At 38.1% G+C, this 25,050-nt stretch overlaps 1 protein-coding gene across 9 annotated transcripts; it reads left to right on the top strand.

Moving 5' to 3' along the window:
* The first annotated feature begins 565 nt into the window (after positions 1–565).
* On the top strand, positions 566–21,424 carry LOC149203510 (uncharacterized). Of its 9 annotated transcripts, none has more exons than XM_089403478.1 (9): positions 601–1,316; positions 1,548–1,786; positions 10,360–10,508; positions 15,553–15,763; positions 15,864–20,282; positions 20,428–20,483; positions 20,600–20,717; positions 20,808–21,195; positions 21,346–21,424. In XM_089403478.1, the coding sequence occupies exons 1-4, from the start codon at positions 1,150–1,152 to the stop codon at positions 15,754–15,756; spliced, it is 759 nt and encodes a 252-aa protein (XP_089259604.1). In that variant the 5' UTR covers positions 601–1,149; the 3' UTR covers positions 15,757–15,763; positions 15,864–20,282; positions 20,428–20,483; positions 20,600–20,717; positions 20,808–21,195; positions 21,346–21,424. The 9 variants fall into 9 exon arrangements, with proteins under 9 accessions (XP_089259609.1, XP_089259610.1, XP_089259611.1 ...); XM_089403480.1 differs by having other exon boundaries at positions 20,583–20,717; XM_089403479.1 differs by having other exon boundaries at positions 20,571–20,717.
* The last annotated feature ends 3,626 nt before the right edge of the window (positions 21,425–25,050 follow it).

Raw genomic sequence — 25,050 nt, 5'->3', positions numbered from 1 at the left:
ATATCTAATTATCTATTTAAAATTTATGAATAATAAAAAAATAATTATCATCATCACAATAGCCATATAATTATTACCAAATGACTCAAAAACCCAAAACCCATACAATAATTCCCAAATTACTCAAAAATCCAAACCTAAACAATTCCCAAATCACTCAAAAACCCAAAACCCTAAGTGACTCAAAAACCCAAAACCCATACAATAATTCCCAAATTACTCAAAAATCCAAACCTAAATAATTCCCAAATCACTCAAAAACCCAAAACCCTATTACTTAATGACAATTGTGGCCTCAATTGTAGTGTGATGAGACCACAATTCCTCGAAGATTTTGAGAAAATTCCGCTGATTTTTTTGGAAACCCTAATTATAACTAAAACCCAAAACCCTATTACTTAATGACAATTGTGGCCTCAATTGTAGTGTGATGAGACCACAATTCCTCGAAGATTTTGAGAAAATTCCGCTGATTTTTTTGGAAACCCTAATTATAACTATACCGTATTGAATCCATCTCCATTGTAACAACACCATTCAAACACTCCTAATATTGAATTAGAAAAAAAAAAAAACGAAAATTTTACGACTTAACCCAACCTGCGTAACACCATTGACGACTTGACTGGTATTGAATTTCTTTCTCATCCCCTGCACTCTTTTATCCTTACCTGATTGGCTCCAGGGAATTCTGATCCAAAACGGCCTACGAATTGAACATGGATCGGACAAGTTATTGAAACTATTATCATAATAAGGGCAGGGAAGGCTTTTGAGCCAAAGCAAAGCCCGGCCAATATGCAGAAGCTGTTTTACTTTGCATAAACAATAACTGGGAGGCACAAGATTAAATATAGCCTATTCTAATTGAAATCAGGCAAATACCTGAGTGGCTCGTTGAACAGAAACCATGGAATTAAACGCAATGCGAAGCCATTCAGCGCCGCTTGTAAAACTCTGCTGCTTCCGTGGTGCCCAAATCGCTGTAATTCAATAACTGACAGTACCAGCTCATAAATGGCGCTCAGACGCGCACACCCAGACACAAAATGTTTATCAGGGATTAGCAGGATCTCTTCATCCGATGGACACAGAGGATGATAACTCGACACATTTTGTTTTAGGTGGTTTGGGGTTTAGGTTTTGGTAATGGTAATGATGAGACTCCTGCCTCCAATAAACCTCGTGAGAGCGAAAGGATTGCCCATTTTGCAGCAACTGCACTTGGAGGAGAGATTGCTTCGCACCACTTCGCACAACTGGTGTATTATCAACGATGGCACCGATGCTCCTACCATCGTCATGGGCATTTCAGGGTATGCTTTACACATAAATTACTTCTACAATTATAAAATATCCTCTCATTCTATCCCACATTGGTTGTGAGGCTCGGTCTATGGCATGACGAAGGCTCCAATATTCCATGATTTTTATGCTAATGGGTGTGTACACAGATGAGCATTCTTTTTTAAAGTAGATGGTATAGTTACGTTCTTGGGTATGAGAGGTGTATGCTAATTCATTACAGAAGATTTTATACGATGCAGGCAACCAGAGAAGCTGATTGAAGTGCACCATGTCTTACGTGATCGGATTCCCTTGATTAAGCGGTTCAGTGGTGGAGGCACAGTCATAGTTGATAGCGACACAGTTTTTGTGACTTTGATCTGCAATCGAGGTTCCATTCCCAATCTGCTGCTCTTTCCTCGACCCATTATGTCATGGACAGAGCAACTTTATGCTCCTGTTTTTAAAGGAGTCGCAGATTTCCACTTACTAGAGCATGGTACTTTGATCTTCATCTCTAAAATCCCTAAATCCTAGCTTTCTAATATAATTGGATTCAAATTTCTAAACCTTAGCTATGAGAATGGAGTTACATTTGTTTGAGTTACTACTGTGAAAATATAACCAGCATAATTCTATTAAGCCCCAATTCTATTAAGCACCAAGGGGATAAAAAACCCCAAATTCTATTAAGCACTAAGGGATAAAAAACCCCAGTTTTATTAAGCACTAAGAGGGATAAAAAACTAACTTGCTGCTGAAAAGATCCGGGTTAAAATGGACAAATAATAATTCTTTTTATATTTTTTAAATAAATTTTACATTTATTGATTTATTTTGTTTCTTTCTTTCTCGCCTTTTTTTTTTTTTTTTTAATAATAACTTTACAAGTCAGACATCGGCTTGGTCTTCGATTTAGTTGTAGTAGCGTTATACACATCCCACAACTCTTCTACCATGGGCTGCAAGAGCACTTTCTTCTCCTGGTGCAGTTAGGTTCAGATCATTGTGTTCAAACTTAGACTCGGACTTGGAATAAGTCCAGGGATAACTCAGAATGGGACTGGGACTTGGAATTGGAATGATTCACATTGATCTGATTTCACTGACTCGTTTACTAAAACAATACATAAAATATTATATTTAAATTAAAAAATATTTTAAAGAATATATCAAAATATATTTTAGTAAAGAATATATATATTTTTTAAAGGTGAATATATCAAATAGCACTGAGTGTAATATATATCAACAACAAAATATATACTCTATGAAGTTCTAAATAATCTCTATAGTCCAAAAAAAAAGTTATATATTACAAATCATTGATCAACATAATTAATTATCAAACTCATCACCTCCAAGGCTTTAGGTTGCCAGAATTTTGTTTGTTTGTTTTTTTTTTTCCTGTTATATTAAATGACTTTTTCATGCACAGTCCACTATGGTGGGGTTCAAGACCGACTTGGCCAAGTAGGGCTCGTTTGATACCGAACTGACCAAGTCATGCCTTGACTAGTGTGGTACCAAACTGGTCCTTCAAACTGAGCTATTTGGCTGGGTCAATATGCTCAGGTAGGAAGGCCAGTTTGGTATTGAACTGGCACTCAGCTCTTTTGGTATAAAACGGGCCCTCTGAACTGAGCTATTGGCTGAGCCAATACACTGAGGGATCAACTTGGCTAGGCTGAAAGGTGGACGTCTCACACTGGAAAGCATTTACTGATCAATATTTGGGCCCCACTCAGGTACAAAACTCGGCTAACCTGCCTAACATGCTTATGGGTGGTTGCGTTAGGCTTCGAAGTATAGGGGCAGTCCCTCCAACTCAACCCCGGGCCTCAATGAATATAAGGTTCGACCAAACAAATGAATATAGACTCAATGCCAAAGACATAGGTCTAGGATGCCTAATATAGGGCCTCACATGGTTTTTGCATAGCTTTTGACTTGTCACCTTAGACTTACAAGAGTGATAAATGCTACATTCAAAAATATATATGCCTAACAAGTCAAACATGTCATAGAATTTGATTCTAAATAAGAAGAATAAAATTTTCCCTTCTTAACACTCGATGTAAACCCAATTTACTCTTTATATATATTTATTTATTTTCATAAAAAAATCATGATGTATTAATTTTGAAAACTTATATTACATTACATTTTGGATTTGTGCCAGTTCACAAAGTGAAACTACCAGACCACCCACTTAACCTTGAGGACTATACCCATTTTGTTTTGAAAAATATACAACTAAACCGCTTAAAAACTGCTCAACAGCACTGACTGTAAGGAGCCGTTACATGTAGAATACTTAAAAGATGTCCCGTGAGCACAAAAAGATGTCCCACAGTCAAACACTTAATCGAGATTGAGATTGTTGGTACTTTGTTAGCCCCAATCAACTTACAAAGGCCAAACATGTCATGAATAAGATTTGAACCTTGTGGAAAGAATAAAATTTCTCCTATTAACCACCCGAGCTAAAACTAATATATTATATATTATATAAATTTATATATATTTGTAGAAAAAATTGTAATTTATTAATTCTGAATACGTACATTACATTTTAGATTTGTGCGAGTGCACAAAGTGAAACTATCAGATCACCCAGCTTAACCCTGGGACTATACCCATTATCTTTTCAAAAATATACAAATAAGCCACTTAGAAACTGCTCAACAGCACTGGCTGTAAGGAGTCATTTCATCCAGAATACTTAAAAAGATGTCCTGTGAGCACAAAAAACTCCCAAAATATGGCATACAGAAACGACTCTCTTAAAAAATATACAGCTGAACCACCAAAAAAATTGCTCAACAACCCTGGTTGTAAGAAGCCACTATATGTTGACTACTTGGAAACATACCCAATGGTCACAAGAGACTCCCAAAATACAGCAGACCAATAACTCCAAGCAGTTAGGAAACTGAAGATGACATTAAGACAGAAAGCATAGAGTCTATAAAGAAAGTGAAATGAAGGAAATTTCGTAGTGACTCCCTATTCTAAGGTCTTCATCACTCAAACCTCCAAAGGCACTCCATCTAGTGATAAAATGTCGGCCTTTGGGTTATGTCCACAAAAAATATGGGAGAAAGATACCATATGATACCCCATCTCCTATATGATTATTCCTCCATGTATAATCAAGGATAAGTGGCTCTCAATCATAAAGACATGGCTCCTCAATCTTACCCAGTGAGAAATCAGCTAGGAGATCCATTCTTCCATTCTTTCCCTGCAGTTCTCCTTGTATCAATTCATATTCCTTCCCACAATGACATTGCCGTTCCTCATTACAGGTTCTTTCCTCGTTAGAAAAAGGATAATAAATTAAAAATTTACCTACCTTGGGTGAGTAAAGCGTAGCAAATATAGCTATTGGTAGGTAAGAGATGTTCCAGGACTAAAGGGCCTTGTACTAACCCAGCCTCAGACCTCCAAATCCCATATCAGCTTTGATTGCCTCAATTTCCAACATGGAAAAGCAACTGTCATTAATCGCTTGACGTTACTTGCCTCAAGTATAGACTCTTTAATTAACATCACCTTTAACTTGTGTACAATAACCAAAGTCTTAACGGGGTTTCTCTTATGGGCACTGCCTAAGCCCCAAATGTTGTAGGAGAGAAAAATCATTTTAAACCCTTAGAGTGGGGTTTCCCTGCTCGAAGGGCCCCTTGGATGGTCATTTGCTTACTTGAATGGACTTCCCTATTCACTTGCATCTTAGCCTGATTGAGTAGATTTCCGTAAGAAAGAGTTGACTAAAGGCCAGGCTGATCCTGACCCAGACACCCTTTCACACCAATATGTGCAATCTCTATGCCTTTGTTCCTTTTGGTTGAAATGGGGGACATAGTCTTCCTTTGACGAATATGCTGTATTGATGCTATTGGTAGTACTATCCATCGTTTTCTTCCTTAATACCTTTGCCCCCCCCCCATATGGTCATGCCAACACGAACAAGTATGAGAACTTCTGTATTGGACACCTTTTTGTCACCCATTCTACCTGACATGCCCTTAGGGATCGATTTTCGACCATCCTGTAAAGAATCTTTTGTTGAAAGTTGAAACCTCATATTGTCCCCTTTGTCCCTTGATTTCATACAAGGTAGGAATAACTTTGCACTTGTTCTTTTTAATCTCTCTCTTTTGAATTGCATCTACAATGGTTAATGTCTTAGCCTTTGTTCTAACAAACTCGTCCACTTCTCTATGACCATAAATCATCCTTTCCTCTTGGTCATCATCAAAGATACGTCTCTTCCTAGGGCTTGGGGAATCCCTCATTGCTCTAGCAATATCGTTTAGGATTTTTAATTTTATCTACAATGGAAGAAAAAGGTTCTTCTATTCCATGGACTGAAAGCTGACCTCTATTTCCCTGTGAAGTGCCTGCCTGCGTTCTAGGTATTTTGGTATCATCTTGCCTAAAGCTCTCTTTCATATTGTTCCAGTTTTGCTTTTAGTTTGACAACTCATTTGGTGTTTCCTTCTTTGGATAGGTTCTCCTAAGATGCCGAGAGAAATGGCATGCGGAACATCTAAAGAGTATCTTCACACAGTCGAACCCCTGTCTGTAAGACCTATTCGCATTGCCCAAGTTAAATGTTAATTCCATTTGGCAGCCCATCACCTTAGTTCATCTCTGCACATATCTTTGCCAGGGATGCTTTCTCCAATGACCTCGTTTTCTTGTTAACGTCCGTCATTCTCCCCAGCTTGTTACCAATCAGTGCAAGAGCCTTTTTGGACCACAGTTCCAAAGGCAAGGAATGGAGTTTAACCCAAGGAAATTGAATGTTTGTTCTTTCTCATGGGGTCAAAAAGTGGAGTCCAGTCAGTTAGCGACAATAGTGAGTTGAATGTTTGTTCTTTCTCATGGGGTCAAAAAGTGGAGTCCAGTCAGTTAGCGACAATAGTGAGTTGCCCTAGTATCACTTCCCCTTTAGAATCATTTCTTTATCCTTAGCATACCGGAAAAAAAATAAAAAAGGCTATCCAACCTTCGAGCATAACCTAGTTGTTGCCTCCAAACCCTCTTGATCCATTTTTTCTTTTCTTTGTAGATTGTGGCTATTGAAGTCTTCCCTTCCTTTGTAATCTCCTTTTTCTCAAAAACTTTTCCTCAAACTCAAGTTCTTTGTCATCTGTTGCTTTCCTCGAATCATCTTAAGTAGTTTTAGTTGCATTATCAGCCCTGATGCTCACCACCTCCTTCGAAATCATTGTGTAATCATCTCCTTTCGTGGTATGCATAGGGAGAAGTTGTTCCCTTCTGTTGCCACTATTCTTCTGACTTTACACCTCATATCGGATGCCCTGTTGTGCAAAAACCTTACGCTTGACATCATTGCGTCTGAACCCATAACCTTACAAGCAGTGCCTTCCACCACTTGGTTCTACAATTTAGAATCATCAATTTGAAGGACTTGAGGAGAAACTAATGATGCAACTTTGACTTGATTGACCTCTTCTGCAAAAACATGAGATAGACTTTGATCAAGGGTATGATCATTGACCTGGTTGCTGCACTGAAACCATAATACAAGCCCCCTAGGAAACTCTAGCACCCCCATTCTTAAGAGAACACTCACATGCTGATCACCCTCTATGAACTCTAGCACCTCCATCTTTAAGAGAACACTCACATGCTGCTCACCCTCATCATAGAGGAAGAGTGTCTCTCTCTCTATATATATGTTAAATTTTTCATATTTTATGTATTCTTTTTTATTAAACTTGTTCGTAAACCAAGTGTTAAAATTGGCAACTAGGGCCAAACTCCATGTAGGTCATCTTATTTATGGCAGCTGATATTTTTCTTGGATTCTTCTCATCGAGAGGTGTAGGATTGATCTAAAGATCATCTGATTCCGATAAGTATTCATGGAGATATGAATTTATTTGTGTTATGGGACAATTCGTCTAGGTCGGCCAGCAACTAAATAACACCCACATATGCTCAACGTTTTAGTATAAAAAGAGGTGACTTGATAGTCATTTCTACACACACTTCACTCTTGATTTCTCTCCACTTGTTCTGGGTTTTAGTGGAAGAGAAATCTAAGTGAGGAAGCCCTTAACGCAGAAGGTAAGGAGCCCTAGACGCAGTCAAGAAAGAGGGCTACTCGCTGCCCTGGTCTCTAGAAGGATCCCTAGCATGATCTACGCATGATCTAGCCGCAGTCCTAGATAATCTACACATGACCTAGAAGTGATGCCCTAACTCCTAACGCAGTGATGGAGGAGAGGCCTAAGTGTTGTCCTAAAGGAGATTCTGGGACAGCGTGATATAGAGGAGATTAAGGAGGCATGATCTAGCCGCAGTCCTAGATAATCTACACATGACCTAGAAGTGATGCCCTAACTCCTAACGCAGTGATGGAGGAGAGGCCTAAGTGTTGTCCTAAAGGAGATTCTGGGACAGCGTGATATAGAGGAGATTAAGGAGGCCAAGCCGTGGAGGTTTTGAGGTCTGTTCTCTTGTAACAGGCCGAGTAAAGGAACCTTGCTAGGCCGCAGCTAAGGCAGCATTCCAGCAAGGAAAAGAAGGCAGCGTGGAGCCTTCTAGGATCAGTTTTGAAGGCTGGTTGCTACAGCAAGAAGGCTGAATGTGTTCAAGGCTAAACGCAGGTCTGTTAGGCAGCAAACAAGGTAAGGAACTCTGTTTTGAAGAGGGTTGTAGGTGACAGCAAGCACTGTGGTAGGCCGCAATCCTAACCACTTCAAAACAGGGACAACATGGAAGTGTTTGGGGCTGTACAGTGCCCAAAACAGTAGCACTAATGGAGAGAAGCGTTATTAGAATAGGCCGCAGTTCATAAGGGCAATTCTGGGCCAAGATTTCAAGATGGTTAGGGACTGTTGTGTGCCCTAGCCAGTCCCAGAAATTACAGCTGTAATAAAGTGACAAACAGCAGCGTTTGTATGGTGACATGGCAGCAAAGGCACAATAGGACAGCAGCTATGTGATGGCAGCAAAGGCACAATTGGGACAATAGTTATGACATGGCAGCAAAGATGGCAGCAGCTAGGACATGGCAGCAAAGGCACAATAGGACAGCAGCTATGTGATGGCAGCAAAGGCACAATTGGGACAATAGTTATGACATGGCAGCAAAGGCTACAATGGAACAGCAGCAAAAGCATGTTGCTGCAAACTCATTAGAATAGCAGCAAGGTACAGCATGCCAAATGGGACAGCTAGGCAATGGTGCTTAGCACAGCATGCCAAATGGGACAGTGAGACAATGGTGCTTAGTACAGCAAGCAAATGGGACAGCAAGTACATAGTGCAGCAAGGTGCAGCAATAGTACTTGGGACAGCAATGATACTTGGTGCAGCAAGTACATGGTACAGTCATGATTGGTGAAGCATGATGAGATGTAGCGTAGTGATGATGCGAGTAGCATGGTGCAGCACAGTGAGGTGTAGCATGATGATGAGGAGAAGCACAACGATAGGTGCAGCAAGGCGATGGAGTCACCTTGGAGAATCAATTGAAGCAACATGTCTTCAACTAAGTTCAGCTACCTCATGTATCATCTTCTTAGAGATGATCTATGCTCTTATTTAGATAAGTCAAAACGTTGACTTCTGTTGTATATGTACTATCTCTCTCTGTTGAACTATTGAAGAACATATAAGAAGAATTGATCAAGGGTTTCCCCACATTGGGGTTTGTCATTGGCTAGCGCCACATGTTGTGTCCTCTTGTCTTGACTTGTCTTCTGCTATCTATGTTTATGTAACGCTGATGTGATTGCTAATCCGGAAAAGATATTGAACTAACTGTTAAAATTGAAATAAATTGCTCTAAGCATAGAACATACCTAAAATTAACACCAAGTCACTGGCTGATTCTGATCCAATTACTCTGACCCTCAGCCAATTTAAAGTATGATTCTGAATTTTAAACATTGGGTTGTACGCTTCTGAAAAAAAAAATACTAGTAATAGAATCTGTTTGATAATTCTAGATTAGTTTTTGTGAGATTTCCCTAGGTTATTACTGTTCTTGCCTACTGCCTCTTATTCTTTACCTTTTTTAAGGAAATCATGTTCTTATATTACAGTAAAAAGTCTGCATGCATCTTATATCAAGGCCTTTATATTGAGTCTTTTCATAGACACCGTGTCATTAATCGTTTATTCAAGTGCAGCACTCTTTTGGACTTAGCCAACTTATTGATAGAATGGCCTCTTGTTTGAGATTTATCTCTTTTATTTCATATTTTGCCAAAATTTCTCGTGCTTGTTTTCTGAAGGTTCTGATTCACATTTATGCCCCAAAGCCAGCAGACAAGAGCACTTGTAGTGGTATGAGACTTCCTTGTGAATAAAGTGGTCCCACAAGTAGCGTTGTTATATGGTAGATGGGGTAGTGGCCTCTTATGTCTGATTTCTTAACAATTCTCAACTTCTTTGAATGCCAACCCAAGCAGTGTAGCTATTTGGGTTGCCCTAGCCATAATTTTATTTTTTATACTCTGAATCTGTAAGTGCTGTCTCTGCTTGTTTCGTTCAAGGGCATCATTACTAAGAAAACTAAAAACCAATAAGCTTATACACAAAAGTTGAATGAATGTTTCAACAGAGGAAATACTGACTCTTAGCACGATTTTCTTTGCATGAGCTAATTTCTTTGGTTGATAACTCTTCAATTTATGAAACACCATTTATTTTTTTATTTTTTCCCTCTCATATGAGATTCGATTAGCTCCCTCCCAATCAACCTCGTAATAAGAAAATGCTGATGACATAGCTAGGTATCATGGTCTCCATAGCCTTGTTGATATATTGTTTTCTTTCTGCAGTTTGTATTAGTACCATCATTTTCCTTGTTTATCGTTGTTTTTCCTGATGACACGTTCCATTGAAACTACTGAATAAAACCAATCAAAGAAATTTCAGAAGCATGTTTGTATCATGATCTTCTTAACTTTTAACCAAGTTAACAATATAATATCAGTTTTTTTATATGTCTATATGTAGACAATTTGTGGAGGTTTATGCTCAACGTTAACTCAAGGTTTACTTATTGAATATTCTCAGACTATGTTCTTGGGGATCGTAAATTTGGTGGCAATGCACAATCTATAACAAAAGATCGATGGCTTCATCATACGTCATTTTTGTGGGATTACAAAGTTGAAAACATGGCTTACCTGAAACTTCCATCTCGTGCTCCAAAATATCGCTTGGTGAGTATTCATATCATTCAATCTTAAGCATTGGCTGACTGTCATGTGCACTTACAAGAATAATCTAAAGTTGACATTAATATTAAATATTGGTACAAGAATGTCTTCACAAAGGAACAATCTGCTTCTTATTATAGGAGATGATCAATCTTCTCCAACATCAAAATGCCTTGATTACGAAACAAAGAATTCCAGCACGGCTATTGTCCCTAACCTCCTAGCCTTAAATGATTTAATACCAATAACTCCTTTGCTATACCTCCTATTGCAGCCGTAAATGAAATTAACTAGAAGCAATTTACTCTTTTGTGCTGGGCCACCTGCAAATAGCCGCCTGCAGAGGGTATAGAAAAACAATCGAAATATAATGATTTATAGAAGGGTGTTAAGATACCTGTGAAAGATATTTTAGTGTTGGATCTTAGTTAACTAAGATATTGGTCATTATAGCTGATCAATAATATGAAATGCAATTTTCATTTTCTTTTGCAAAGGACACATCTCCATTGGTACTACTTGAAAAGCATCTCAATTGGTGATTTTGCACATGGTGTGGTTAAGAATATATTGAAAGTTCAGAGCATACATTAAGCAATTTCGTATGCAAACCCTCAAAAACTTTCACTCTTGGACATACATGAAGAGGAAGGCATGATAACTTAGAGCACATGATTGCAGAGTCAATTTGCAGTCTTCATTGTTAACAATGTGGAAATTTCGAGAAATTGCAGGCCAATGCAAATTCAAAAATTGCCCCTTCACATTATCGTCAATAGATAATTTATATAATTATAGAAAATGAATATAGAAATTTGTATTACGATTTAAATTTAAATCTGAGGCATTCCCTGAATTTCTATAGCTTATGATTTTGTGGTTACCTTAAAATTTCCCTTAATTCTTACTTTAGTATTGCAAGAGGCTTCACGGAAACCAGGTTATGACATCTAGTGCTTGTTGTATGGCGAGAATGTGGAATCAAGTGTGAGGTATCAACTTAGTTGACATCAAGGTATGTGTTATGGCATGTGCACTCACCATTGGAGCAGGGATTCCATGGGAGATTTGAGCTGGATATATAACATTCCCTGGGTTGACCATCCATCATGCTAATAATATTGAGTTTGATGTCACGTTTCTTTAGTAAATGAGAGACATCCTTTCATGTTGATAAAACTATAAGTACACTTCTCTTGTAATTGTGTTTCTGGTGTTTAGAAGAACAAGTCCTTGAGAATCTGGCTTTGCATAAACACCGTTGATACATCAGTTCCTTACACCTAGATCAACTTAGCAGGATTTTTACAAATACTCTTTTGTGCCTTCCAATTAATTTGTTTGTAATGTAATGTTGTGTGTTCAAAAGTTTCTACATTTTGAAGAATCCTTTGTTTCAGTATGATTTGCACTTACAAAAAATTGTTTGTGGTGTAAATGCATTTTATGGAAGGCACTATGTGCTTAGTTCATATGTTACGAACAAGTTTGTATATGCAATAGACTATTTTAGAAGATCTGGTATATGTTGTTGGACATTGGATAAACCGACACTTCCTGTGTGTTTCATGACATGTGTTTAACCACCTCTTGTGGATCCGTTAACTTTGGCGATGCGTCCATTTACTAACACCGACAAGTTTTGGTGTAATGACAATCGTGATTCCAACAAGTGGTATCAGAGCCAAAGGTATTGAGTTTGAATCACACCCGGGTCGCGCTGGGGGGAGATTGTTGGACATTGGATGAATCAATGTTCCATGTGTGTTTTGTGACATGTGCTTAACTGCCTCTCGTAGATCGGTTAACTCTAGCGATGTGTCCGTTTACTAACACCTACGGATTTTGGTGTAATGGCAATCGTGATTTCAACATATGTAAATACCCATTATAGGACAAATATGTTATATAAGAATTGTATTGAAGATATGAGATAATGATGTTACAAATGAGGGCCCGCTTATATAGCTAGACAGGTGCCCCTTCATGAACAGTCATGTCCCTAAACATATGCCTCTTCAATAAATAATTACTTAATCACTGTTAATTAACTATTATTATCATTTTTTTTTTCCAAAGAAAAAATCGAACTTTTTATAACCAAAATAAAAAGTTACATAGTATATGCCGAAGCATTCATTTTGTTGTATGATTTGCGAATCATAGAGCTCACAGGATGAGAAAATTCGGTCCTGTCCAAAAAACATGAAGGAAAAAACCACTAATCTGATGTACGGGCCTCCTCATATATGAGGAATTGTAGATGCATAGCATATACAATATTCGGGCCTGTGCCTATCGAGATGGTGAGCAGAAAACAAAAACCATAAAAACTCAAGAAAAAGTGTTCCACAACAAGAGCAACTGAGATGACATTATGGGGGGAATCATGTTTTCCTCCCCTTTTTCTTCTCGACCTTGCGCCACTCTCCTTGGGATGGTATCGTGGGAACAAGTTGAAGTGGATTTTCATCGTCGGGTCGGGGGTTTTCCTTGTCTGAGTCAGAGGTGTCTGATGTGTGTTGCCTTTTGGTTCCACTGATTTCCATTGAATTTGGATTCTTTCCCAATTGCGATTCCATAGGCTCTTGTGGAGATGTCTTCTGAGTTTCTGTTTGGTTGTTCTCATTTGGGATGGGTTCTTCCTCCTCATAATCTTCCTCCTCTTCTGGGTCTAGTGGGGGGAAATTCCATCCCTTTTGATGTTTGCCGGTTTTCTTCTTTCTGTGGCTGTCCTTTTTGTATTCTGGGCATGCATTTTGAAGGTGTCCAGTTTGCCGACATATTCTACACCTGAATGCTGTATTTTCATAGTCTAATGACTGCGTCCAGCTGCGATCTTTGTGTTTCAGTTTTATGCAGTCCAGTAATCCTTTACTGAGGTCGACTTCCACACAGATATGTGCGAAGGTAAAAATTCTTTCATCCACTCTTTGTGTATCCATTTTAATATATCTGCCAATGGTGTTGCCTATGCATGCAAGTACCTTTTGGTCCCAGAAATGTATAGGGAGATTATGTAGACGTACCCATACGGGCATCCTGGAAACAATGAAAGTGTTTGCATCAAACTCCGAGAACCATGGAGTGATAAAGAGGCCTGAAGATCCCCAGAACCAAGGTCCCTCCTGAATCACTAGATCTCTGACCTCTGTTGATTGAAATTTGACTATAAAAAACCCTTTGGAGCAGAGATGGATCTCACAATTTAGAGACCATTTTGTGAGTATCCAATGGAACAGATCAAAGGGTTTGGGCCAAAATCCGTTAAAACGGCAAATGATGGCTTGCTTTGCATAGCTATTACATACCTCCTCTGCTTCTGATGTATCTATTGTTAGTTCTGGTGTATGCTGCAGTTGCTCCACTATGTATGGACTGGGTTCTGTTCCGGCCTGCTTTGGAGCTGTTGTAGGAGATTTTCCCCCTTGTAATATATGCTTGTAAGATGTTCCTTCGCTTCTATGCTGCTGATGTGGATCTGGGTTGTGATTTGTTTTGGACCCACTGCCTCCTTCTGTTTGTTTACTGGTTGCTACACCTCCTCGAAGTCTCATATTGAGTATGATTGTAGATCCTGGCTTGATGTTGTAATCCTTAATGGTTCTGTAATCCTGTAGCGTTCTGCCCCCAGTTAATAGGTGTTGTTGTCCATCCGGGTAGCCAATATGATTGGCAATGTTATTCTTCAGGTCTATAACACTGTCTGTAGCATGAGCCCAGATCAATGTTGTTTTCCCCATGGGGGTTTTAACAAAGATTTGAAAGCATTTAGGTATTATCCCATCGGAGCCAGTACTAGCATTCAAGGGTGGGGAACCAGTCTGGGAGTCTTTCCCCTCCGCAAATGTGACTTCGACTGCATCTGCCCCAGTGGTCTTACAGAGATCGGGTATGGTCTTCTCGTTCGGAAATCTCTGCTTCCAGGAAACACACTCGGCCATCTTCGAGGGCTCAAACGACTAGAGATCCGTGATGATGGTTTGGTCCTCCAGAAATCTATGGACATTAGTCACCTTTGGCACCTTGACTGCCCTCTGATCCTCTGCGTGCTCCCGTCCATCTGTCAAAGCCCTGACTGGCTTCTCCAGTTCTGTGGTGGCAGTCCCTTCGCCCCAAAATAGAGACTTCTCGATTGATTCCGCGTCTTTCCCATCGGCCAAATCCGAGCAGGACAAGTCAGCGGCAGATCTGAGGAATAAATGCTAGCCTCGGCTCCAGACCCCCTCCGTCCCGGGTTCAGATATTAGTGAGTTGTCATTATTTGCCGCCGCCCCCTTTTCTATCTCCAGGCACTTGTGCTTGTTCATGGCCGTTGTCAGCCCACCCTCGTACCCTGCTCTGTTACAGCCAAGCTCTGCCTTGATCACAAGTTCGAAACTGTGGAAAGGCCATGCCTTGAGAAACCTAGCCGCGTCTGGCCTGTGGGAAAATCGATTCGCGGCAAAAAAACCATTTCTTGTTCCAAATCCAAACCATAACACTGCCAGAGGGTCGAGATCAACTCGCCCGTCTGCGTGAGGGCTTCGTTCTGATCCCGGGTAGCTCCCCTCCTTGGTTTGCAGAGTGGCGGTGGCATAGATCACAATTCCGGAAACCCTAGCCATGGCTCAGTGTTTTCGTTATCTTAATGATCAAATTTTTCTATTATTATCATTATTGTTTATTTATATTATTTATATATATTTTATTCATAACATCATATTAAAGTGCAATCTAAATGGTTTTGGTTTTTTGGTTTTGTAGCCTAAAATACTAGTTTATATTACTCTCGGAGCCTACCCTTGTAGTGGATTATTTGAAAGAAAAGCTAAAACAATATAAACTTTATATTTGCTTTGCCACCTTTCATTTTAAGATCTCTCACAACTTTGTTCATTAAGGTGTGATAATAATAGGATATTCCCATGGAGTAAAGTTTTTCCGTTTTAATATCATTAGAACGTGAGCAATCTTTTCTTGCTTCTCTTTCATGGAGTTGTAATTGTTTTCAAATTTCTGTGTAATTGTTTTCTCATTCTATTTCCACACTTTTCATCCCCTCCAGGAGCGACATCACAATGATTTCATCTGTTCATTGAAGGATTATTCACTTTCAAGGCCGAATTTTCTAGACAAGATAGTGTCTGCACTTGCTGCACATTTTTCTTTGCAAACAGTGAAGATTGATGATAGTGATCTACCACCAAGTGGAAATTATCCCCATATGACTAGGATCTTGACAGAAAATGAACTCAAAGAGCAACGATGATCTGCATGTATGTAAAATAAATTTTGGATTTATATTCAAGGCAATTGTATTGTAGGTTTTCTCCAGAGTTGTTTACAACTGAGCTGATAATTGTTTCATGTTTTCAGGGGCCATGCCAGTGCTCAAGGCAACGACATGAACTTATTCTTGATTCTTTAGAATCCTGTCTTTTGATTTGGCTCGGGAATTGCTTTAGTAGATTATAGATGGAAAGTAATAATGGATTTGCATTCTTTAAGGACTTTAATGGATGGAATAGTATGTGGAAGTTCCCACATCTAAAACATTTATTCTTATCCTTGTTGAATAATGATTTTTTTGGGTTCACAATTAAAAGAGATAACTAAAACCATTGTCACATTTTGAACGGCTTATCAACCTTATTTTAAAGGAAAGCCATCGTTGTAGTCCGAGGTTGAGAAAACTTTTGATTTTGACTAAAACACAAAAACTAATAATAGCAACATACTTCATCTGAAGAGCGAATTGAGAAGATTATCTTCTTGCTATTACTTCCATGTCTAATTTGTGGTTTTCTTTTTTAGTTACTTTTGTTATTTTTGTCTACACATTCAATACTCTTTATTGTAAGATGTAACACATGCAAACGGTGTCTTGGCATTAAATGTAGAAATAGAGCCAATGCATATGTATTGCTTGTTTGTTGTCAAGAAAGAAGATTATGAGCTTGAACACTACTATTGAAACACTTTGATCACATATGCATCGTTGCTAGAGGTTGATGCAGTTATTTAAATTGCATTCACTTCAAAGGTTCCAGAAACTTGATAAATTGATTACGCCACCGACAAACCTGTAATTTTTCCAATTGATCTTAATTTAGACATGTCTAAAGGAATGTTTGGATTATATGAACAGAAATTCAAATCTAGCTAGATTTGCCTTTAATAAAATCTTAATGCATTTTCCTGAATATCTATATTTGGATTCCCTAGAGTGGCTTTAGAGGACAAATGGTATTATATTTACATTTGCAAATAAAATCTCAAATTCCTTTCACTATTGTTAAGAAATCAATGCAAATGTTTTTAGTGTCCTATGTTAGTTACATTGCACAAGATGCACAATGGATGCTACCTTGCAATGATTTGGATGGCTTATTTCGTTTGAAAAGTATTTTATAAAAATGTTTTCTGTAATTCATGATGATGATGATGTTAATGTGGACAATGACACACTTTTCACATAAGTTTGATATTCCACTAAGAACTTAACTAAGACATATTAAGCAAGTGGTGATTTGTGAGTCATAGTCCAGGTGAAGTATCATCAATGGGGTCAAGCCATTGGTGAGAAACATGTTGGCGCTGCACGACTAGAGATTGTGGTGCGCCTTAACCATGAGAAGTCTCTAGGGGTGTGACAGGTGGTATTAGGGCAGGAATACCGCTAAGGTGATTTTAGAGCCGAAGAAGAGCATATTTACCATTAAGGTGGAATTAAAACAACTCATGCAAAAATGAAACAAGGTACTCATCTTTACTATTGAGATAATTGGTTATTGAATAGGTACAAGTTGCCACAATAGAGATGGAAAACTCTAGAGTAGGTAGAAGTGAAAAAGGCTTTAGTTTGGTAGAGAGGGTCATCTCTACGGAAGGAAGAATGGTCCAGATGATGGATGATACGCAGGCACACAGAGTTGAGTATGAGGAGATAAAGATCTTTGAAAGAGTTTATCTAGGGCGTTAGTGAGCTTGGGGAATTGACACAGATGGTGGTACAAGCTTGTTATGATACATGGGAAGATTAGTTGCTTAGTGTTGGAAAATGTAACTAGTTTCGGTCTTCATAATTGTCATTGTACTCATGTCATTATGTATATCTTATTTAACGAACAAAAGAAGAAAGAAAAAATATTATTTTCAAGCATGGGTTTCATGCCTCTTTTGATCGGTCAACTAGGTTAAGCATGTTCTTCATGCTTCTAGGGTTTGTCATGTCATAAGAATAATTGTCATGAGACACTACCAATTGTATAAGACCCATTTGAGCAAGTTGTAACATGAAAATAATTTATTTTTGTGTCTAGAAAGTAAAAAAGACCTCCAAGCAGAAGTCGGCCCTACCAGTGACAAGTCAACCTAGCAGAGGGCTATTCAACGTTATGAGAAGGCTATATAAAGGAACCAAGTTTGATTCATTTGGACACACTTCTACAGTTCGATCTCAAGCAAGAAAAGGAGGAAAACAAGAGCGAAGGACAAGGAGGCAAGAGAAAGTCTAAACAAAGATCAGATTTTTTAGCCTTATTCTCTCACATGTGTGAAGATTAGCGTTTTTGTCAAAGTTGTAGGCTGAAGTTGTAGACCTGCATTGGAGGCGGAAACCTTGATTAGAGCAGATCTTGAAGAAGGATTAACTCTTGTTGACTTGGAAGACCTTGACTTGTTTGAGGAAGGGTCTCTTGGAAGATTGGCACACACAAGAAAGCTAGGGTTTCTGCTGTCTACTATGGGCCAAAGTTGCAGATCTGAAATAGAAGGCTAAAACAAGGATTGGAGAAGGCTTTGAAAGAGTTGACTTTTGTAGACATTGCCTTGCTTGGAGAAAATATTTTGGAGGGTTGACTTGGTGCTTAGAGGAAGTCTTGATTTTGGTCTTGGGGTCTTGGATTTCTCATTTGAACTGATTCTAGAAGAAGAGTAGATTATTTATGGGTTTTTCCCTTGGAGGGGTTTTGTCCTAGCTTGGAGGCTACCTCTTGTGTCTATTGTCTTTATTGTTTATGCTCTTGATAATTGTTTGATGAAAAGATCTAATAAAGAACAATTAGAAGATAGGTAAAGTTCACAAGCAATTATTAAGGATAAGGATAATTGTTTAAATAACTGCCTTACTAGATTCTCCAACATGGTATCAAAGCTAAGATGAAGAAAGAGAAGGCAACTTGAAGATCATCTTGTTGACATCCAGAGAGGATTGCTTGTCAAGGGGAATCATTTGCAAAAGGACACTAGGAAAGAAGACGAAAACCTATTGATCTAAAAGGAAGTTACTACATCAAGTTTTCATTGAAGACCTCTTCATCTTAAGAAGGATCAAGCTCTCATTGAAGATCAAATGGCTACATTTTGCAAGGAAAGCAACAAGTTCATTGGATCAACAAACTTCCTAGCATGGAAAGAGGATTAATTTGGTGCTCACAAAAAATGAAGTCATGGAATATGTTATTGGTGAAGTTACTATACCATACAAAGAGAAGACTCAAGAGTTAGCAAAATACAAGAAGGGAGAAGTGAGGGCACAAAGGATTATTATTGAAACTACAAAGGATCACCTCATTCCCTTTGTTGTTGATTTGAGTACATCTAAAGCTATGTATGATAAATTGGTGAAATTGTACTCTATAAGTACATTGGGTCAGAAAATATCCTTGAGGAATCAACTATATAGAATAAGAATATTAAAGAACGAAGATATGGCCACATATCTGATGAAGATCTCACAATTAAAGGACCAACTGCAATTTAGAGATGACCACTTGTGTACTAAATGCTTTGCCACTGGAATGGAGCAGTTTTGCAACTAGTGTCTACTCAAGAAAGTATACTACTCATTTTGATGAACTATGGGCCCAATGTGTCTTGGAAGAAACAAGATTGAACACAAAGGATGACATCGAATGAAATGAGAAGTCTCAAGCTTTTGTTGTAAAATCTAAGAATGTCATGCACCTCTACTTAGACCATTTTTTTCTTTTTCTTTTTCTTTTTTGTGTATAATTAATTCTGGTGTAATTAATTATACATTCGTTATAAAATTCCACTAGGCATTGGTTATAAAACTCCTAATCCAAACAATAAGGTAATTTTGTTTTAAGAAAGATATGTAGGCTACAGTTGATACCCTAGGAACCTCGCATACCATGTCATTGGATTTCATGTTCACTTCTTAATCAAACCCTATATTTATTTTCGCCTTTCTACTATGATATAACAACCCTTGATAGGGGTGCCCACTTCACACCTTAACAACATATGTTCCTTTTTACCCTTAATGAATTAATATTTGTAGATCCTTAGTACTATGAACTTATCAATCTTGATGAGCGCGCTATCTTTCCTAAGCACTCACATTAGTATAGTAACATTAACGCTAAATTCATGTGACATTTAATACCACACCTTGGATTTTTATGTGTGTCGTCACTCTCGAGTTCTTGCCAATTCTGGGATTGATTGTTATGGTGCATGTGATATATGGGAAAGGTGGCACAATTGGGTAATGACACACTAGCTTAGCCCATGTGAATGCACCGACCTGCCTGTCCTTCTGCATGAACAGTGGGATTGTGGGTTGGCAAAATCAATGAAGGAAGGTTGTCCCTTAACCCTAATTCCAAACCCACGGTGTATTCCTTTGCCTCTGATCTTTTTGTGCGTCATTCGAACTGGTTAGAGTCTGGACACCTCCGTGAGCTATGGCATACTCCTAGCCATTTGGAAACGACTTTACGCATGGCTGCTAGGGTGCGGTTAGGCAATGGCTCGAACTACTACCAAGTAGGGTTTCTCCATACATTTCAACATTTTTAATTATATCAGATCACCATTACTTTGGTCTTCCACCTATTCACTTCCAAATTGCCTCTTTAAAATTTATGCTATGGTTCTCCTTGGTCTCTTATGAGAGTTCTGTCCTACCCAGGTTCCTTCTCAGCATTGCAACATCGTTGGTCGGAATTTTCTAACTTCCTTGGCTGAGTAGAGACCCCTTCTCTGTTTATATCCTTGCTCATGTATTTTAACAAAAGGGTTAGAAAGTTTACATACTCTATCTTCTTCGCTTAGGTCTTGTTTCAGACATTTCTTTGTTGCAGAGGATTCCTTCCTCCAGATTTGGGTTTCCTCTATGGCTCTGCTTCTAAGGAATTTTGCTCATCTCTGCTCAAATTTTAAATAGCGAGGGACTGAGCAACCCTATGCCTCCACTGACAGGTATAACCTTCCTTTCTTCTCAGTTGCATGTATTATCTTGCCTACTGTACGCATTTCCTTTCTAACTTAGTTTCTTGTTTTTCTTTCAAGGCTGCTATCAAGGTTTCTCGGTGTAATATTTTAATTCTGGCCATCATAAGTACAATGCTCGAGTTCAACGTTTTATTCTAATTATGGTTTTACTTATGAAGTCAATTCTGTATTGTTACTGGTGTGATATTTCTATGCACTTCCACCAATTATGGAACTTCCCCAGAATCGCCATACTCACACTATAAGTATCGTTCAAATTTACCGACATTTGGGGTTTTAATTCGATTTCAAATTTGATGTAATCATAGAGCTTCCTCCAGAATTGGTATCTCATTACTAATACCTCTGGGGTATTGTTTGTATCCCAAATATCATGAGATTATCCGTCCAGAACTTCCTCTGCACCATCTTATGCCATGCACGACTCACTCACTACTTCTTCCAGGTAACAACAATTCGTACCTATTTATTTGTAACACTGTTGGGTTATTTTTTCAGATTTCAATTTCTATTTTGGTTAATAACTTTCAGGTTTTTAGTCTACAATAGAATTATAATATGTTTTTTGTTGTCTCTGTTTCACGCAACCAAATAGAAGCCGCAACCTAGATCCATGTGACTGGTAACCACATATACGATTTTATTGAGTTGAGGGTTGACATCCCTTGCCATCATATGATTTGATGATCCAGGTATTGACGCTTTCTTTAGTGGGAGGAAAAACTTTCTCGTTGGGGTTCGTATGTCATTTCTGGGCCTTGAGTCTGCAGTCAAAGACTAATAGTGCGGTATCCTCACACAGGTCGGTCCACTGTTCATGTTATCATGAAAATGAATACTTCAGAAAGGCGTGCATCCTCCCTTTGAAATCTCTCCTAAATTTTGAGTTATGACTGTTGTGATCATAACTTATATACACTTATTGATTTGAGTTTATGTAGAGAGCAATCGTTTCCCCACAAGAGGGATATTTGCAAATACTATGGGTGATTTGCAGAGGCATTTACTCCGACTCTTATAAACTCTGATATTTAATAACTTCAGTTGGCCGAGTATTGGTGTCTTCACCAAAGTAGCACCTATCCTTGTGCCCCATTAGTTGCACATTTCCCCTTTTCCCTGCGTTTGTTAGCTGGAAATGCGAGTGTTGTAGGTATTACCCAGATCATCTTGCAGTTCAGAAGTTTTGTATATCAAGTTGTTTTTATTTTTCTCTTTATTTGTTCTGTTGTGTTAACATGTCTGACTGCCTTTATGAGAAGGACCTCCTAGTAGACTTATTCTGTTGGTATCATGAATATATATATTGCTTGATTATAGTGTCTCACCTCTATTTTGAGGGTTCTGAACCTACGTATCTTTAAAATAACGCTTTCTATTTCAGGCAAACTACACAAACCTCCATCATAACTTATTTCCTCACTAGAGGTAACATTTACAGAATTCTAAAAAAAAATTTGTTCTTTTTGCCTAGTAATTGAACAAAGCACTTGAGACTCATTTCCCTCTATTGGTTAACTCCACTTGTAAGTTTTCTACTATTCCATTGTTAGCCCTTTTAGCTGACTTTCATGTAATACTAAAATAGTTAATACACATTTATATGTTCACCCTGTACTATTATAACTTCACAGGTAATTTGTCTTCTACTAAAGCCTCTTCGAGGAACGACATATTTTGTTATAATCATCATTCGAAGTTTCCCAACCCTTTCACCTAACAAGTATCCAAACTATGCATGTGATTTGCATGCCTATCCCAATGACCTTTTATTTATTTCACCGTTACAACTTCACAAGGATAGCATACCTGAAATTTATATTTGCACTTGTAATTTTCTAACTTAGTCAAATAATCTATCATATCCCTGTGTTGTAACTTAAATTTCTTTGTATTCCTAGCTTATAAATCTAATTCCACATCTCTTTATTGGAAGTAGATGATTCAAAGGAAGTAACCAACCTCGTTAAAAACTAAAATTTTGTGCCATAATTAAATAAATAGTCTACATGCTAAACAAATATATCGGTTTGTTCACACAGAATATCATGGTAGTTTTTTGATTGACAACTTTTACAACAACTAGACAACAATATTCTCATCCATACAACATTGCATACCACGAAATCCAACAATACATTAAATTCATCCAATTAAACACCACAATATTTATTATTAAAGGAAGTTAAATATTCTTTATCTAGAAAACTTCTCACAGTAGACAACCAAAATAACTTGGAAAGAACGCTTTGCCTCCCAACTGTGAACCTTCTCTCCTGGTTCTCCCCCGTGTTGAGATCCTCCTTCCACCAAAATCAAAAACCCCTTGTTGTTTTGGTAAAGGCACTCTTATGCCTCACTCCCCCTAGTAGACTGTCCATAACGACGTCCCGTATTTCTGGGTCCTGCCAATCCCCATAGCCTAGGCTTTTCCTATTAAAAAAAAAAAAAAAAAATCATTTTTTTCCTTTAAAGCCCGTATTTTCCTCTACAACGCTTTATTCACCCATTCCCAGTGTTGTTTCCCACACACTGGGTGATTTATTAGATTTTTCTCTCCCCATCTAATCAATCACATAGATTCACTCCTAGGGATTTTTAGGAGTAGTTTGGGAAAGTTTTATTTCCATCCTATCCATCCACATTGGATTCTGGATTGGAATAATGATCTCATTAATTCACCTGTTCTTTTCCAAGTTAATTCTCCAAAGTGATATTTTTAATATTATTCAAATCTATTAATTACATCATCATAGTTATTCCAAAAAATCAATTATGGCTTCCATGCCATTACTAAAAATAGTTCAACTACTAAAAGAGTATTCACAGGAACATGGGGGGTATTACATCTTCCCCCTCTAAAAAAAGAACACCATCCTCAGTGTTTATTATTCTGCCACTTCATTTTCGTACAGAGCTAGATAAGTTTCTTTCATGCTATCTTCATGTTCCCAAGTGGCCTCCTCGGGTGTAAAGTGCCTCCACTGCACTTTAACTCGAGCGACAACTCGATTCCGGAGCATGGTCTCTTTCCAATCCAAGATACAAAGTGACTCTAGTAGAAAGTCTCCTTCGAGTTCCACCTGTAATAAATACTAGTGAACCACATGAAAAGGATCATGAACATATTTTTTTAGTAATGATACATGAAATACATTATGAACTTTAATATGACTGGGTAGAGCCAATTGATATGCTATTGGACCCACTCAGTCCAAAATTTAAAACAACCCACAGAATCATGATGCTAATTTAGCACAATTGTCAGTACTGAGAGTACTTTTTTGAGGTTTAACCCTCAGATATACACGATCTCCAACTTTGAACTCTTTGTGTGTTCTCTTTTTTCCTGCATAGCTCTTTTGTCGATCCTGAGTTGCTTTAATATCATGTTGAATTCTTCGCACTGTTTGCTCCATTTCCTGCAAAGCATTAGCTCCAACCAAGTAGTGTATCACATTTTCTGCCATACAGAGCTTCAAAGGGGCTTTTTTTATAGATGTTTGAAAGTTTTATTGTAAGCAAACTCAACTAAATGCAAAAAATCTTCCCACTTTGTGGGTCTGTCCATTACATACATTCTGAGCATGTCCTCCAAAATCCGATTTGTTGATTTAGTTTGTCCATCTGTCTGAGGATGGTATGCAGTATTGAGTTCAATTTAGTCCCCATGTCCCCAAACAAGGCCTTGCAAAAGTTGGAGGTGAATTTTGCATCTTTGTCTGAAACTAACATTTTTGGTATGCCATGAAGTCTAAAAATGTCTTTCATGAAAATGTTGCAAACTTGCCCAGTCCCAAAGGTAGATTGTACTAGTATAAAGTGTGCGCTTTAGTCAATGTGTATACCACTACCATAATGGAGTCATGTTGATACTTGGTCTTTGGTAACTTGGTTATAAAATCCATGGAGATCACCTCCCACTTCCATTCTGGAATGGGTAATGGATTCAGTAATCTTGTCGGATGTTGGTGCTCCACTTTTACTTGTTGGCACTAAGCATTTTACCAAATAATCTACTACCTCCTTCTTCATACCTAGCCAAAATAATTTTTTCCTTAATGTTGTTATCATTTTCTGGTATCTTGGGTGACCAGCATATGGTCTCTTGTGGTGCTCATCCAAAATCATTTGTTTCAACACTGCCACATTAGGAATATACAGTCTGTCTTGGTAAGTAATTAAGCTTTTCGGGTCTAAAGCATACCCTGGAATTTCTTTCTATTGTATTTTCAATTGCATTACTTGATATTAAGGGTCTTGTTGCACAACTAGTTGCACCCATTCTTCAAGATATGTT

Source organism: Pinus tabuliformis, chromosome 2_1 (assembly GCF_031772625.1).
Source record: "Pinus tabuliformis cultivar Carrire ecotype Pingquan chromosome 2_1, CPIR1, whole genome shotgun sequence".
NCBI classification, from domain to species: Eukaryota; Viridiplantae; Streptophyta; class Pinopsida; order Pinales; family Pinaceae; genus Pinus; species Pinus tabuliformis.
Note: the sequence above shows the minus strand (reverse complement) of the source record. Positions and strands in the feature narration are given on the sequence as shown.

Coding starts and splice junctions, on each gene's coding strand:
- LOC149203510 (XM_089403482.1), top strand. CDS start 1,150: ATGGTAATGATGAGACTCCTGCCTCCAATAAACCTCGTGAGAGCGAAA. Junction 1,787..10,359: donor TTTCCACTTACTAGAGCATG/GTACTTTGATCT, acceptor GAATATTCTCAG/ACTATGTTCTTGGGGATCGT. Junction 10,509..15,552: donor GTGCTCCAAAATATCGCTTG/GTGAGTATTCAT, acceptor CATCCCCTCCAG/GAGCGACATCACAATGATTT.